The 18,269-nt window shown below is 39.8% G+C and overlaps 2 protein-coding genes across 10 annotated transcripts in view; one reads left to right on the forward strand and one right to left on the reverse strand.

Annotated features, from left to right (window-relative positions):
* FAM217A (family with sequence similarity 217 member A) overlaps window positions 1-4,006 on the forward strand; it is a 26,595-nt gene extending 22,589 nt beyond the window's left edge. Inside the window, exon 7 of the mRNA XM_025202387.1 lies at window positions 631-4,006. Coding sequence (XP_025058172.1) covers window positions 631-1,777 — 1,147 coding nt within the window. The 3' untranslated portion in view covers window positions 1,778-4,006. The remainder of the gene's footprint in view (window positions 1-630) is intronic.
* A 7,851-nt stretch (window positions 4,007-11,857) lies between these two features.
* The window catches only part of PRPF4B (pre-mRNA processing factor 4B), a 38,267-nt gene continuing 31,855 nt past the window's right edge, over window positions 11,858-18,269 (reverse strand). For 2 of the 9 annotated variants that reach the window (XM_025202378.1, XM_025202386.1), the window contains 5 exons: window positions 17,248-17,399; window positions 16,669-16,755; window positions 13,597-15,884; window positions 13,122-13,167; window positions 11,858-12,048 (listed from right to left, as the gene is read on the reverse strand). In XM_025202378.1, the coding sequence (XP_025058163.1) occupies window positions 15,681-15,884; window positions 16,669-16,755; window positions 17,248-17,399 (443 nt within the window). In that variant the 3' untranslated portion in view covers window positions 11,858-12,048; window positions 13,122-13,167; window positions 13,597-15,680. The remainder of the gene's footprint in view (window positions 12,049-13,121; window positions 13,168-13,596; window positions 15,885-16,668; window positions 16,756-17,247; window positions 17,400-18,269) is intronic. The other 7 variants (XM_025202384.1, XM_025202383.1, XM_025202380.1 and 4 more) reach the window with 7 other exon arrangements.

The raw sequence follows: 18,269 nt of genomic DNA on the forward strand, positions 1-18,269 counted from the left end.
AAAGAATCTTCCTTTAGGGCCCGTTTCCAGCCCTAAAGGATCTAACTATATAACTCCTGTTAACTTAAGAGTTAAACTTCCCTTTTGGATATACATGTTAAAGAACCTGGAATAAGATAAAATTCATATTATGTTTCAGTGACAATACAGCAGGCAAGTCACAGATTGAATGTTTGGCCTTAAAGTCCGTTGGGGAAAGAAGAATAGAAGGGATGGGACTCAAGTGAGCAAGAAGAAAATCCACTTGTAATACTTTAATGGCAAATTTTGATTCTGTTTCATTGCAAAAAATAAGACTACTTTCCTTATTAGGCAAGCAGAAGTTGACCCTTAGTTTGTAGAAGGCATCAAAATTCCCATATAAGTGGGTTATTTCACTGTCAGATATATCATGTACGATGGAGCCAATGATGTAATTTAGTCTTTCAATATCGATTGAACAGCAGTTTTTGCTTTTCTTGTAATATGGGGACACTAACATCTACTTCCTCAACCTATAGGTAGGCAAGCAATGTCAAAATTCCTAGGGACTTCAGTAGCTTTAGACTTCTATACGTGGTGCATTTTCTCCTATAACTCCCCAAATGAAAAAGTACCCTACATTTTCTCTCTCTTTTTTCTTCCTCCCAGAGACATCAGTAAACCTCAAGTGAAAACTGTCTCCGGCTCGAAAGATATTTCTTTAAATTTCTTTACTCTTAATTGTACATTGTTGGGGGCTCATATGAACAAATATCAAACTGCGTCTTATCCAGGAGTGGAGCAGGCAGCATTAGGAGTCTCCTGGACACATGGAGATGGGGATTTTTGCAAGGCCAGAAATGAAGCCATTGCCTCTAGCTCTTACTCTGCTGCAGAAAGTAACAATACACAATTTGTGTCTAGGCAGAATTTGATGTTAGGAAAAAGTAGTTCAAAGAACAAGCTTTTGACAGAGGAAAGTAATGAATCTGAAAGTGAAAAAGCAGATGATGTTTTGCCTACTTGTGTTAAAAACACGACTCTGAACTTAAGACCAAAAACTGCAGAAAACACTAAAGAAGCTTCCTACAAGCGCCAAAATGAAGAATTCTCATACCCTGATTTTCTTCCATCACCTTTCAATAAATTGGATTTACAAAAGTTAGCCTTATCCAAATGGGATAACTGGAAGGTTCTCTTTGCTCCACCTCCAGAAGACTCTATGGTGAAACTAATATCTCGTCTCTTGGAAATGGAAAAAATGCAGCATCTAACTGTATTAAAAGAGAGAATAAAAGACCTGACTGTCTCTTCCCCCATTCCAGTTGGCAGTCGACCCAGTTCCTTAAAACCCATGCTTCAGTTGAAGCAGTCAAGGCCATCCGAATCTGCGTGTCCTCAGACAGTTTGTAATGGAGATTATCAAGAAAAAAGTAGATCCAGCCCTGCTTTCTGCACACTTGAATGGACCAGCTCAAAAAGCATAAAGCAGCATAGAGCATCTGTTGATACCTTTAAATGCTCTAAAGTGTCTACAATTTTGAACTCAAATCACATGCTCTCACGGAGGTCTTCCTCATGTTGTGCACCAAAAACTCAATCAGCTGTTCAGATTACCTCAAAGTTACTGCCTCCAAGTACAGCTATAGCCTGCTCATTTCCTGAAAAAGACAGTTCAAAATATAAAAAGCCAAAGAACAAAATAATCCTTTACAAAAAAAAATATGTGGGAACGGGTAAACTTTTCCATTGTCAAAACCTCAAAGCTCTATGTACTTTGCCAGACCAGAAGTGTAGTCAAAGCGACAAATGGTAATCTTTTGAATTTACACTTACCATGAGCAACTCTTGCATTGATCATAGTGAAGGCATCAAGTATGTTTAAAGGTATGAGATGAAGGTGATCTGAAATAGCACTTGAAAATTTACGCCAAGTGCACTGTACGAAAAACAGTTATTCATTCCCCTCCCTCCCACTTGCTGGCATCCATGATACCCTTTGTGTGACTTTAAAAAAAAAAAATAGTGTTACACAAGCCATTCCCTCAGTTGCACCTTTAGCTTGAAAGGGCTCTTGGTACTCAAGCAATAGGAGCTCGTTAAAATTGCCAGCTGGCAGGCAGCCCCCTACCAGAGACCATTGGAGTAGCCCCTGCAGCTGCTGCAGAAGTCTTCAGTTTCAGTCAGCTGTTGCCACAGTTGCAACATCTGATCAGGAAAGCAGGTCACTGAGTCTTGGGGGGGTGGGGGAGCTAAGGAGCAACTAACTACTGATTCCCCCCCGTTCTTCACTTCCATCAGCTGGGGAGGGTGCCTTTCTGGTATCTTTGCTACATTCCTGCCAAGGGGCTGTGTACATGTGCCCACCCATAACATACTACAAAAATAAAACCTGCCAGAACCCTTGAAGAACACTAAGTGCAATGTAAAGGGAGGAGTGGTATTTCAACAGAGAAGACAGGCTGTACTGCAGGCCAGCTGTCTGAGTCTCCTTGGTGGGCTTGTACAACCCGTGCTGCTGTCCTTCAAGCACAATTGTTACCTCAAATACGTTTCCCCAGGCTGCTGTCATGTCTCCTGATTGCAGCATAGATGTATGCAGAAATGCAGTCACATGTAGAATCTCTATACCTAGCTGTGCAAGTACCTATGCAATGGGTACACTGATTGGTGTTGTGTGTCAGCTTGATACACCTAGCAGTCAGAAGATTTAGATTTATGATTCTTATTGTGACCATAGTTTATCCTCAGATTGTGCATATACATAAATATGCACAAGGAGGGAGACTACAACTTGACAATATTGTTTTATGTTAGCATAAACACCACTGTACTACTGAGATAAATACCATCAAGCCACTGTGTGCTCTTCAAGCAGCTGGCTGTACCTTTAATGAGTGCTGTGAAACAAAGTAGAAATTCTGCAGAACATCCATTTAAATTCTTAGTATTGTTTTACATAAATATAAAAAATATATAGTAGTTTCTAATTACCTATAATAACATTAAATTCCTTTTTTACACTGTTCTCATGTTTTTAATACGTCACTATATTTTTTCATCAACAAATAATTGTACTTTATCAGAGGTGTGAAGGGAAGGTCTGGCCCTGTAAGCAAGCTATGCCATTAGCTAGACATCTTTGCTAAAACAAATCTGCCATGAAATGACTAAAGGCTGACATTTAAATCACGTTTAAGATTTTACGATCCGCAGTCCTTGACATCTCTCAGAATTAACTCAGCAAAAAAGCACTATATCAGTTCACTCTTCTTCATATATTCAAGGACAATTTTCCCCACGAAGAGGGCTAAAACAGTTGTTTAAAAGGTGTTTTAAAGTTTTAGGATGAATTGTGGTTTTTAAAAATGTGAAATCGTAATGCAACACAATTGTACATCAAAGGCTGGGTTTTTCACTTGGGGAATACAGTATGAAACAATCTATAATACAGTGGACTTGTAGAAGCACTTCCTATCTCAGGATCTCAAAGCAAAGCAATTTACACACAACGCTTTTTCACAGTACCCTAGGGATTTAGGTAAACAACATCACAGGAGGAAGAGAACAGGAATGAATCAGGCCTCCTGAGGTTAAGAAATACTGGTATCTACACTGAAAGATTTTTGCTCCAAAGACTATGAATCAATTAGCTGTTTTTCTTAATGCACAGCTACTGCTAAACCTTGTGCTAAATTACCACAGGTCTCTCCTATGACTCACTCCAGTTTGTAGTTTGGGCATGGTATTTTGAGACCCTTATTCATGAACTAGACTTGACTTTCATCCCTTAGCAAAACATCCATCATCACTACTGTCAAACTGGTTTAGCCAGGCAACCTTTCACTGTCCTTGGCATTTACTTACATTACACTAAGGCTGAGATGCATTTTTCCTTCACACTGGGCATGTCTTCACATGCAAATGCTGCTGGATGGTTTTACTCTAGAGTAATTTACTCTGGAGTATACCCACCCTGGGCAGGAGTCTACACGTGCACTCATTTGAGAGCAGACTGTCCAAAACGGGCCAGTCCCTAGCCACCTCCAGGCTGCTCATGTAGACTTCCCCATTCAGCCCGGGGCTGGCTGGGAACTGTCCTGGTTAGAGGCAGGTCCCAGCCAGCTTCAGGCTGGGTGGGGAACTCTCCTCATGCAGGGATCTCCCTGCCTGCAATCCATGCTTGTGGAGTGGGGACTGGGAGCTCCCCGCTGCCCGGACAGGGGGACATTGTCCCTGTCCAGGCTTCAGACCATTTTCCTTGTTTCCTGCCTCTCGCTGCCGGGGAACAAATTTGCCATCTACATTTGTCTAACTGCAGTAATTACTTGGCAGTTAATTTGCTTCTTGCATTTGCAGGTAACAAATGAACTGCCAAGTAGAGCAAATTGCGCCACAGTAAGGGTCTGCGCATGTAGATGTAGATGCTCACTACTCAGTAATTTGCTCTACGGCACAGTAAAGCGTCTTGTGTAGATGCACCCACTGTAACTAAATTGGTCTGTTCTTTAAGAGATAGAGTATCCATTTGTATGTTCTATATAAAATTAAAAATCCCAAATAGATAATTCCAGTTGTAACAGACACAATATATACTCTTACGCCTCAATAAACATCTTGTAGTACAACAGTCTGAAAATGGATGTCTTGTTTTATATGCTATTCATGAAAGAACAGTTTGTTAAAATCATTAGGGAGTTGATTTGGACAACTAATGGGAGTACCCACAACTCCATAGCGCTCTCTCTGCTGGCACAGAAGGGTGTCCACGCTATGTTAGCAGTGCAACTCCAGTAGCAGAAGCTAGAATATAGATCAGTAAGTCTCAACCAAGGTGCTGTGGTACTCTGGGGTATCTTGAAATCCTTTTAGGGATGCTGTGGGTTGTCTTAGTGTTATCAGTGTCAAGTGTACAAACATGATTCACAAGGTTAAACCTAGAGTTTTCAAATTATGTTAAAAACATTCTGACCTACTTTGTGCTCCCAGGAGTATATTGAAGAAAATAGTTCCTATACTTTTCAAAATTAGGCACAAACTTTCCTTGGCTTATTGACAGGGTTGAGATGGGTCACTTCTACATTACCATCCAGGGCCAGGACCAATCTAATTTATATTAGTTTTCATTAATATACAGTGCCTACATATGAGGCTATATTATATATATGAATGGATGAATGAATGAAAGAGGCCTCTGGACACAGAGGGCAAGGAATAAGTCTTAAATTGAGGTTGGATATTAGGAAGAACTTTCTTACTCTGGGGATGTTTAAGCACTAGAACAGGGTAGCCAGAGAGGGCATGGAATCTCCATCCCTGGGCATTTTTACGAATAGTTTAGATAAACACCTGACCGGGATGATTTAGTCAAGGATGCCTTGGCCTTGAGAAAGAGGTTGGACTGGGTGGCTTCCTAAGATCCCTTCCAGCCCTAATTCTCTATGATTCTATAATTGCTCCTAAATGCACGTCATTTGATGACAATGAATCATTTCATATGGAAAACCAGAAAATCCTCAGATTGCAATGGCGGGGAGGGGGAGGAATCAAAAACAGGTTATAAAAAATTCTATCCGAAACATTACAACTGGTGCATAACTACATGTACAAAAAGAGAAAGGCATGTATATTCACATTCAAAGTGGTATAACAGCAAATACAAAAAACGGTAAAATCTTGCTTAATGCTGTCGTTGCAAAACAAAACAAATATCCCCCACCCCATTGGCGATGCGTAGGGGGTGCCCACGGGTGCATGTGCACCCCCTGAGATTAGCCACGCACCCCCTGGAAGCGCCAGCCACAAAACTAGAAGTGCACTCCCTGTTTCACCACTGGCTCGGCAATTGGCCACTGGGGGACTCCACCACCCCCTCCGTTGGCAATCTGGTGCCCCCCCACACTCCAGAGGCAACAGTCACCCATGTACCCCCTGCAACTGGAAACTTAGTTGAAACATAAACCAAAAATGTTACCAGCTTGCAGTCTGGTAGGGGAGTGCCGCTCTCTCAAAAGACGATTGGAAGAGGGAAAAACAAAATAAAAATATACAAATATGAATACATAGATGTATGCCCTGTTTCTGTATTCTTTAATATAGCATCCTTCTTATATTAACAGTAGAAAGGCAGGGGGTCCTGCCTTTTAAACCTTTGGAAACATCAGTAACTGGAGATTGGTTATTTGTAATTGTCGTTCTTGATATTCACATCCTCACACTCCTATCATCACATCTACTGTATTTCAGAAAGCAGTGCTTGTTAGAATGCCTACAAGCCCTTTCTACTTTTCATGCTTGTGAATGTATTAAGGCTTCTAAAGGCAACATGGTGCCCTCTGCTGCCTTGTTTCCTTCTCCCACGTTCTCAAGAGTTAAAGTTTTAGTAGTATTCTAAACAAGAAGGGATGAATTTGGTACAAATAAGTAACTTGCATTTCTCCTTTGAGTGTTGTGTGTGTATTGATACACGTGATGAATTTACAAGCTGTAATACCCTTGAAGGAGGAAAGGTTAGTACTCAAACCTAAGCTTTCCCTTTCTCCCACTCCTGTGTTGACTGGGGGTAGGGGGACCTCATCTTGGATTTGAGTAAATACTGTAAATCATCTAATAAAAGAAGTTCACTACACAGCACAGACCTCCATCCTTTGGGATTCAAAAGTATTTGGAATGAAATGTTTCTGAATTCTTTGCACCTCCTCTAAAGCCCGTATCTTCAGAAAGGCAAGAATCTCTTGACAGGCTGTATGTCTCTGAATGAAGGATAGGACAGGGAACTGGGAGACAGAACAGTTTTGAATTCTACTGGATACTTACTGTGATTAATTTCTAAAAATCAATTTGTCTTCTGTTACAGATGTCAAGTTCTACAAGAAGTGGCATATTCAATCTTGAAAAACTGTGGGAGGAAAATGTGTTTAAAATTAGATCACAGATCTGGGGAAATTTATTGAACTTGGGATGTAAAGCCTGGCCTAGAAAACACTGAAGATTGTTTTGCTTCTTGTTCAAGGTTTGAAATGTCTTAGTTTCCCTGAAAAAAATTGAGGAAAATCATTGTTGATTACAGTATTGCTTTTTGCTTCTCCAGTAGCTCTTTTCAGATAATTCTCATCTATTGTATTGTTAATATACACCAAAGGATCTAGAAATGTATTTTTAGGTTGGTTCTGGTCCTTAAAAAGTAATCTTGAAGAATCACTCTTCCTCAACAGAGATATTCTCAATCCTGGATCAGCTCCTGGAGGGAACCCCAAAGACCTAAGCCAAACACAGAAGCATGAAAAGAATCAAGGGATGCCTAGAATATGTTCCATTATCTGTTGACCTTTAGCAGCTAGGGCATTTCAAGTACTTGCAGGACATCTGAGAGAGATTTAGCAATCTCCCATATGTTGTCTCAGAAATGGTACTTGCTCTTGTCACTGCACCTTAATAATTTGTCATGCAAATATAGAGGAGGAGAGCACTTTTATTCCCAAAAGAATTTTAATCAATCCTCATCTGAAGGAACAAAATGCACTTAAACATCTTTAGACTCTCAGCAGAGACTTAGTGGCTGGATTTGTGTGGAAATCTGTCAACTGCTCCTGTGGTAGTTGATGTAATTTATTAGCTTTTTAAACTTTACCTGCAGAAATACTGGAATTTGGACCAGATGGGTTTTGCAAGTGGCAAAAGTCAATCTCAGGCAATGACATTAAAAGAATAGGAAGAGAGAGTGTCAAAAGGAAGGATTCCAAATTTCTGCCACAAATTATTTGAATTGTTGTTTTTTCTGCTGACTTGTAGAAAACAACGACAACCTCAGATAGGGTGAAGGAGGGGGGATTTAAGAGCCACTTGTATTTTCATTAGGGAACGTCTGGTTGTCTCCCATTTTTTTGCACAATCAGCTCTTTCTGATAACATTTCAGACATTATGGTAGAAGTTTTCCATTTTTCCTATTAATTGAACTTGGATTTAGGAGCTTTAGAACAGAAATGTTTTCCTGAAGGGGTCTAAGGAGACAGTCTTCTTTCAAGACCATCAAGAACCATATGCCAGTGTAGCCATTAGCCTATGTAGTAATTCATTCTATACAATGCTCAAAACTCAAAAAAGTCAGAGTGCTTCCTTTTCCAGGAAAGAAGATAAAAGTTGATCCGACTGTTCTGGACTTAACTGTGGCTTAAACTTAAAGGAAGAGGTTATTAAATAACAGTAGAGCTGTCAATTAAAAAAACTGATCACGATTAGTTGTTCAATAAAAAAATTAGTTAATCGCAATTTTAATTGCATAGCTAAAAACTCAAAATTATGCACAGAAAAACTGAAGTTGCCCAAAAATATTCAGGTGCTTTGTACAGTTGGGAGGTGCATGTGGGGTGTTTGTGTGGTGGAGGGAGAATTTCCCTTCACAGACTTGCCTGCTGAGCACTACTCCACACACGGCCGGGCTGCGGCTATGTCTGTGCACACCCCTCCCCCTCTGTTGCAGCTGCCTAGAGCCCACACCCAAGTCCTGAAGTCCTCTGAAATACAAGCATGACAGTGCAGATTACTGAGGCATCACCAGTTACCCCTACACCCTCTTGCCCCCCCACACCTTTTTAGCAGCAGCTGACTGAACTACCTTCTTGCAAATTTGAAGCTTTTGAAAACTATAGATTAAAAATATCTATTAAGTATAGCAGGGCTACAGAATGCATTGGAATGCTTAAAGAATAACACTGAAATATATTGCTTCTGATACTAGATTGTTTTTGAAAAACTTAACAGTGCTTTTCATTTTGACATAAGAACAATCACAAATCTTCAAATTATGAATAAAGAACTGCATTATATGGGCAGCACATCCATAAAGTGTGGATCCTCATTTTTCAGCTAAAGCAAAACCAAATTATCTGTCGTCACCAAAATAACCTTCCGGCGCGTGACCCCATGCAGCGGTGTGCAGTCACACAGCAGCTTTTTGCTGCTTTGCATGCCCCTTGCATGTGGGCTTGGTACGGGACAAATTGTCTTGGGTAGAGTAGGGGAGGATGAGGCCAGCATAGGTGCTGGCCCCAGCAGCCTTACTTGGAGTCCTGGAGGCCTCCCAGGGCAGCAGTGGTGGCTGCTTGGAGTCTGGCTGGCAGCCAGTATGGCTCTGGCTGGCCAGGCTCTGATTTCTGGCAGTACATGCTTCTGCCATGTGCTGTGCTGCGCTGCAGTTTTTTTAATTAGTGGTTTGGGGGCAGTTTCAGATACTGGAATCTCCAGGTGTCCAAAAAACCCCCAAACCAAAACAAAAAAACCCCCAAAACCCACTAGTGCTAATTAGCAACACGACAAACACTTGTATGTGCAGTGCCTCAAACTGCTCTGAGGAGCTGCAAGCTACACGTGCACTTGTGGGGATCCATCTGTTGACCCAATTGATTGGGTTGTGTAGTGATGTTCACTTGTGCATTAGAATGAGTAAAATGCTTCTTTGAGAGTTGTTACCAAAGCTGATGACACCCTCTCAGATACAAAAAGCACATGTGGCCATGTCACGACAAGCATGGCCGTGTGGTATGTGGCACTGCAGACGTGTTTGCAGCGCCACATATTGCACATTTAGATATTCGCTGTGCTGCAAAAGTGCGCTTGCTCACATGCGCACTGCTCCCTTTTCCCCCATGGGTTTTGACCCCTGGGTATCCTGGCTGCTGGCCAGGCTCCGTGTGGCAGAATCACCACTGCTGCAGCCCTGGGAGGCCCCCAAGTAAGGTTGCTGGGGCCAGCTCAGTGCTGGCCCCAGCCTCCCCTACCCGACCTGGAGTAACATGCCAGGCACTAAAGCACACATGACATGGGCAATCCCAGGGGACAAGTAGAGGCTGTGACAGGTGCACCAACACTACTTGTCCCTGGGAAGCAAACATCCATGCTCATCTGGGTGCAGCCCATGAGTAGCTTGCATAAAAAGAACACTAACTTTCCCACCTGCCCCACCATCTTCCACTTCACTGAACTTCAACAAAACTTCCTACAAGCCACTTCCTACTTAAAACTTCATAACAATAAGTGCTAATATAGAAAAAAAAATCAACTATATGAAATGTTATTTTGCAAGCATAAATACCTCTAACCTATGGCCAGGTTCATTTTTCTGATCATTGCACATTCTATTTAAAACCTCCTCACACTGAATTGGTGAACACTTGAAAGACACTAATTTTTGTTTGTCAACTACAGTTGGGACAGACAGACCAGCATGTCCTGTTCGTCTCAGTCTTGTCTATATCTATGCCACCTATACAGCTGGTCCAATAAAAGATATCACCCACAAGAATTCTTGCCTCTTGGCATTTTTCCTGGACCATCATTGCAGTTACATTTCTTCAATACTATCATGATACTCTGAAGACTTTTTAGGCATAGGGGTTTTGGTGCACAGGCAGTTACAAAGTTCTTATTAGAAGATAGAGAAAAATGGTTTGAGGCGAGTTCCCCCTTCTTGCTGTTTGCCTACAATAATCTCCCTCTGATGGTAGCTAGGCACCTACATTTGTTGAATTCTTGGTTTTGCCATTCTGTCCACTTACACCTCTTACTGAGAACATGCTCATAGCTCTTGACAGTTTTTTCAATGATCTAGTAAAACCTCTCTTTGCTATTTTTTTTTGGCTTCTTCTAGGTCTTCACAACTTATTGATGTATCATTTCCTTACTCTGTTCTGCTTCTGTTCACATTCCAAAAGATTCCAATGAATCAAAATATTTTCAGGAATGCTGCAGCAGCAGCTCCTCTGAGCATCTTTATAGACTCCCATACCATATAGAAAAGGATGGAGCAAGTGGCTGCTCCTTTCTGTAGCAAGCAGTGTAGTCATGGGGGCCATGGTGGTCATCTGGAGGCTATGCTATTCTCATATGTTCTAGGGGTGTGCAAAGTGGGCCGTATTTGATTTGGATTCAGCCTGAATTGGGGACAGTGATTCGATTAGTTGATTCAGATCACTGTCCCCAATTCAGTTTGGCTGAATCTGAAGATTCAATGCCAATTTGGTGATTTGGCCATAGACACAGCTTTAAACGGTTTTTCTACGTACCTTGAGGTACCAGGTGCAGCTCATGAACGCTGTAATGCTGGGGAGATGGAGCATCCCACAGGAGTGTGTGTCCCCCCCCCATATGCTCAGTGGCGAACCTGGAAGTGGACCAGAAATACTTCCAGTCCACTGAGGAGTGCGCAGGGGGCCCCGCCTGGCTTGACAGTCGGCCATGGGGGGGACCCCAGGTGCCCCCCCCAGACCCAGGAGGCACCAGTCGCCTAGCCAGGGGGGCAGGGACGCCCCCCAGCAGACCCAGAAGTGGACTGGAAATGCTTCTGGTCCACTTCTGGGTCTGCTGCTAAGCATGCTGGGGAGCCCCCCCATGCTTCTGTGGGACGCTCCATCTGCCCCACCACTGCAGTACTCATGAGCCCCTGCTGCCTAGAGGTATGTAGAAAAACATTTAAAGCTGTGTCTATGTCTGAATTGCTGAATCTCTCCTGATTCGATTCAGATATTAAAGGGTCTCCTGAGTCGGTTCAGATTTGGCCACCGAATCGGGCCGAATCGAATCAGGGACCTAAGTTTTGCACAGCCCTAATATGCTCCCCCTACTTAATGGAGCTTACATACAGGTGCAGCAGACATCAAGGACAAACCAAAACCCACAACACAGAAGGCCTCCTGCTGCTCCACGCGGCCTAAAGGGGAAGGGAACAGAGGGCTACAGGAGCTTGAGAGACAGAAACAGGGCAGGTAGCACTTGCCATAACTATACAGGAGCTGTCCTGAAGTCTGCATAAGTATTTGAAGAAAGTATTTAGAAGCATTGCAATATCAGCTTTATTCAGAGCCAAAGTAAAAACAAAACAAAAAAGACAAAACACAAATAGGTGCAACACTCTTATTTATTACTTTATAGCAACTACCGCTTCGAACATCTGCTGCTTTGAAGTTATAGTTCACGACATGATACACTGTGGAAGATTAAGTTATCATCTCCAGCATTCTCAAAGATTCAGCAGCCTCCTGTGTATGGATCAGTACATACAAAGGTTCCTCAGAAGTTTACTGCCACTTACCCTATGTATGGAAGGAAAAACATTATTAAAAAAAAATGCAGTTATTATAAAAAAAGCTTCCGTCTATCAAAATTACTTAAACAGTCTTCAGTCAGATCAATCTATACAGCAGTAAGTAGCACAGCAATACAAATGACAAATATAGAAAGGATTCCAAATATACATTTCAAGTAATCTGACTTAGTACAGAAGAAAGTTAATTTTGTTGTCATCTGGGGATGCAGGTTCAAAAGCAGACTTTGGTCTTTCTGGGTTCTTAGTAGGTCAAGTATATTACACAACTGAAGTTCTCAGTCACAATGAGACAGAACATGGGCTCAACCCATGGCACAGAGCTTCATGAAACAGGAGCCGAGGCAAGACAAGACTCTTATTCTTGAGACAGCCGAGAAGAACAGGTCCTTCAAGTTAAAGCCACTTCACAGCTGCTCTAATTTTTGTCAAACCACAATAGCTAGGAATTAGTACTTTCAAAAGCACTACAAATGTGGTTTTACTATTCTTCCTACATCATGGGCCAAGGAGAGGGGCTGGCTTTGACACCACTCAGTTTTGCATGCTAGAACAACCATCAGTTGGCTGTTCACAGCAGAGGTACAGCAACATAAAGTTGCAGTAGGGTCAAGAACTGGGATTCCTTCGTCTTTAAACAACCTCTCACAGCCACTCTAGCAATGATAAAGTTAACAGCAGTAGCATAAATAATGCATGTGCTGAAATAAACAGGGACAAGCAGTCTCACTTTATATGCTTCTGGCTTTTTATGTGTATTAAGAATCCTAAAAAATTATTTTAACCAAATTTGGTAGTAGACATTTTCTTTTTAAAAGAAAGAAATTAAACTTAACCTGCATATCCTCCTACATTTCATCACAACAAAAATCACATCAACCAAAAATGAAACAAAGAACATTACCTTACATATAAACATGAGCACAATAGGACTATTCTAAGAATTACCAACACTGCAATAGTGGTAATGAAACCTTGACTCGGATGCTGCAAACAGAAAGATTAGACAGAAAACTACATTAAAGAATATCTTTTTTTTTATATCTTTTATAGGTCAGAAACCTTTGTTCATGTCTTCTGGCAGTCATCATCTTCTTTTGAACTGCACCTACAACACAAAGAACAAGTAAACGAGCAACTTTATGCTTCTTCAGAATAATTTAAAACAATTCTGTAGGCATAAGATGTATTGTTTCTATTGGATTTGACAACACCAACTTATTCCATTATTCTTAAATAGGGATTCTTTTTAAAAAACATATTGAGTTTTACTTCATCTATGTAAAATTGCCACCAGAAGTGCTGTATTTGCCAAATTTGTCACCAAAGCAATGCAAATTACTTTGTGTGGATTTAACTATAGAGTATCTCTCTGTTCATTTCAGTAAAGGAGAAGGTTGCATACTCTCTCCTGCATGATCAAGAAACTTAGTATGTTGAAACAGGAATAGATTTACTTTATGAAAAATGGAAATAAAAAATTGGAAGGTTCAAAATAGGCATGTAAAAAAAACAAACAAAAACAACCAACCATCACCTGCTTTTGTAGTTTATTAAACTCCTTGGTGGGGAACACCCCACCAGCAGAATGACTGCTTCGTTTCCTTTTCCATCCTTGATTGCACTAAGCATGCATGTTTGCTGCAATTATATGCCTATATGGATAAAAGATTCTATTTACAATTTTAGGACGGTGTTACAAAATAACTGAACCCAGTGTTTTTTCACACTTTAGGTATATTTTGATAAACAGAAATAAAAAAAATGAATTGTTAACATTCTCATTTGTTTTATTAAAGCAGAAGTATGGATTGGAAAAGCTTGATCCTGTTTCTCTCATGTTGCATAACTAACTCAAATGTTTCAAACTATTTTAACTTTTGTTGCTAAATGTTTATCTACACATGCTGTCAGAAATAACCTTGTTAGGAAGGTGAAGTTGGTGTCTCAGCAAACCAGACTCATGGAGTAGGCGTTGAGTGGCCTGTGCCTCGCTTCCCTTTTTCTCTTTCAGCACCATCAAAAGGAAAAGTGAGAGAAACAGCACAAACATTAGTTAAAGCCTGAATCAATCCCACATCCTACAGGAATAATTTCATAACAATGAAAGCAGATAGACAGTATCTGTAGGTTTTTTTAATGTAGATAATCATAGATCTAATTAATGTAGTTTAATATCTCTTTCAAAGTTCATAACTTTTAATAATCCCTTCAATTAAAGGATTTATGGAAATATGAAGGATTTCTTACAGATTACCTGATTTACCAGCACTGAAGAAAAAAATCTTTTAAAAATGGCTACAAATGCCTTGTTCACAAAAGACTTTATTATCTAATGATGCATACTGAAAACATACAGAAATCTGCATGGTCCACTTTACATGCAGGAGAACAATCTTCACTTTACAATAAGTAAGTGTCAACTGTTTTATGCAAGAGACAACACTTTAAAGTCACATTTCTTAAAGAAAAGCTTCATTTACAAAAGAAATAAAAGGTAAAGAAGCAATTACCGCTTTTAAAAAGCAGCTGCTTTGTTCAAGAGTGGAAGGTTTATGCCTGTATTGAAAGACAACATGATCACAAATAATGAAAACAATGAACAAATGAAACACTTTTAGCATAAAGCAGTACACTTTCAAAATGACATACAAATAGTTAAAAAATTTCATTATGTTGTCTAACTATACTTTAGATATAAGGTCTTTCAGAATCAGATCCCAACATATGTAATTAGTAAATGAAAACTCTTCAGTAAGTATTGGTTCTATGTCATAGCGAACTGTATTTAACAAAATGTATACAAAGTCTCTAGCAAGTTGATTAAAAAAATTAAAGTAATAAGAAACAGTACACTGAAGGCGCTCTATCCATCAAGTGCGCACTCTCAAAAGTTTTAAATATGTGATGAACAGAACAAAGTTGTAACTATGCCACAGTTGCAATGCCAGAAAATAAAACAAATTCATTTATCAAACATGCAGGGAATTCTGCCACAAAGCTATCGTCCCTCATTTGTCAGTCGTTCCAGTAAAATAACATTTTAAACACTGATGATGTTGATGGTTTAGCTTACCTTCAGTGTACTGAAAGTTGTACACAACCTGCTTTAAAAGAGGAGACCATCCCTGCAGGCAGGCTCAAGAAGGAACAGACCCCCTTCGGCACTGACTACACCAAGGGCATGCTGCTGTGGCCTGCACACACACACCTAGGAAAATGTGAATATAAACAGCATTTATGCTGGCCATTTTTTAAAGACAAAAATGAAGCCAAGTCTGCTAAAAAACAAATCAACCACCCAGTATTACTGTTCTTTTATAACAGAGGCTTTTTTTCTTTTTATAATATATGAACTGCAACCATATACATTAGCATTGTACTTTTGTGCAGTCTTGGCAATTAAAACAATTCTACAGTGAAAATTTTCACATAAGACACAAACAGAATTACTCTAACATTTCTAAAAGAAATATCAGCCTTGGTGTTAATTCAAATGTATCATTCTTCCTCAACTTTGCAGGGGAAATATTTATGTTTATATACATTAATAAACTGCTGGGAAATTTCTTCAGTCTTTGTATCTTAATTACTCAAACCCTTTGAACTTCTTCATCTGGTTTAAATTTTTTCCTGGATGAAGGCGTGCTGCAGAGCCTGGTTGATGCTAATCCGTTTAGCTGGGTCTAACATTAGAATCTGGTCCAATAAGTCCTTTAGCTGGTGTACTTTTTTACGCTGGTCTTCCGGGAGTCGTTGGCACCCAATCAAATCTGCTAAGAGGTCCTTGGTTGGATTAATGGTGCTCATGACTGTAACCTTCTCCTATAAATAGAAAAGTGCAACCAAGATTTACTTCCATCATTACTAAAGCTAACTGTTCACATACTGTTAGCAGAAAACCACAATGAGCAAACATCCTATTCTTTAATGCTATTACTGCTCTGTGTTATCCCTCCTCATTTTAGAGCCAAAATGACTGCTACTGCACATTCTAGTGTAGAATATTCTAACTTTTTTAACTGGAAAATTAGCTAAGGGCATGAGGAAAATTGAAACATTAATGACCAGAATTTATGCCAATTAACCTATCATTATAGGAATTTTCTAGCATTCATTTTTCTTTGGGTATCTATATAAAGGTATGCTTTCTGGTTGTCTGCGTTTTAGTAGACCAAAAAAGCACACATGGAGAATTCCAAGCAAGAAGGCATTCCAGCATTACTGGTATGCATTCCAATGTTACAACAAAACACACAATAATCCCGAACATTAAATGAGCATTCTACAAGCATTTTATGCATAAGGCGCATCTTTTCCAATTTTAAAAAAGGTAGATAGCAGCATTAAATATTTATGCAGTAATTGCAAGTTAGTTACCATAAAGCTAAAATTCAGAGTGATCCCAGGTCACCTGTTTTGTTTGGATGATCGTCATGTCCTATCGAGAGAATTCCCCTATAACAACATACTCTGAATTCTATTATAGAGAATGTAATATTTTAATAGCCTTTACAATACACATCTTGGTCTAAAGTTTTGATATTAGTATAGTATTGAAAAAGTTTAAAATGGCAGCTCAGCTTGCAATTTAAAAAAAACAACTTACCCTTTCTGTTACTTTATCTACTTCTATATACATGAAGTTGAGATTTTGATCAAAGTGCTGATCTTTGAACACACCTTTTCGAATCATCTGAAAAAGTGAAAGGCAGGAGTTTTATAAAATGCGTATCTTACGAACTTCAGACTTTCTTATAACATGTTAAAACAGACACACTCTCAGCTACCTACTGGCTGACGATACACGCAACTCATTTAATACTTCTAACTTTTTCAGAGAACAGCAAAAAATGACTACAATAATAAAAAACCCTGACAAAACGTCTTGATAAAACATACAGCATCATCCTTTGACTTACGTATTTTATTTTCTCGGGTCAGTTTTTAGAAGTGGCTTCTCTTAATGCTTAGTTTATGAAAAAGCAGTGGTGCACTTTCACTTCATAACATTTAGAATCAATATAATTCTACAGTTAGAAGACTGTCTAACATACACTTGCTGTTAAGAGAAGATGCATGGAATAAAGACATGAGACAAAATTTAGTAAAATAAAAGACAATTTATTATGTTGTTCATTACTACTGTATGTTTCCATATGAGATCTTAATTATTTACACCACTTACCTTGTTTGGCATCTTTCCTTTGAGGTCCATGGCAAGTTTTAACATATGGTTATTGGTTTTGCCAGGAAATAGAATTTTTCCTGTATAAAGTTCATACAGTGTACAGCCTACAGACCACATATCTATTCCATAATCATAGATTTTACCTATAACTAAAAATAGAATAGGTTAGTTAATTCCACACAGGCAGGCACAAAGATCCAAAACCACAACACCAAAAAGACAGAAAACCCTTATGTGGGAGTTACCTTATAAAGCTTACATTCCTGGGAATGGAGAAGCACCAAAAGGAAGGATTCAAGCTTTTTTTTTTTTTTTTTTTTAACTTTTAAAACATTTCCACCAACAGTGGCCTTCACCTACAATCTGACCTTTTCACCACAGTGGAAAAATGTGATAAAACAACAACAGTGAAAGCTGTAACAATCAAAGGTCCTCCTTCCCTTCACTAGACTGAACATAAGTACTTTGAAGTACATGGTTCCACTAACTCAGAAGTGTCAAAATCTCGACTTGGAGACCTATACGTGACCTGCAGGGCTTCTCATCGCCTGGATGACCTACCTCTTGATCTGGCCCATGAGGCCTCCTGCTGGGGGCTGCCAGAGCCATTATGTGGATGCCAGCCGCCAAAGAATTAACGCCGCCACTGCTCAATCCCCAATCACCAATTTTAGTTGCCAGTGGTGAGAAAAAATTCTAAATTCAGTGGCAGCATTCACCCCTAGGGGCTAGCCACAGTGATGGTTAAACTCCTTCGCTAATGGAAGCTATGGCCAGATCTAACCCATAGACCAGCTACCCAGCACCTCTGCATGCAGTGCCTCTACAATATCTCAAAAGCTCTGTCAGAAACCAAACTCACAATCATCAATGCCTGTGTGTACTACTGCTGCACTAAAACAAATGTTTACATTCTGGTTTTAGTTTTTAATTTAAGTTCCATCATCATTACTACAAATGGATATAGTTATGCACCATTATTTAGATAACGTTCATGTAAAAAGGAACATATTAGATAA

This window comes from Alligator sinensis, unplaced genomic scaffold, assembly GCF_000455745.1.
Source record: "Alligator sinensis unplaced genomic scaffold, ASM45574v1 scaffold579_1, whole genome shotgun sequence".
NCBI lineage: Eukaryota > Metazoa > Chordata > Crocodylia > Alligatoridae > Alligator > Alligator sinensis.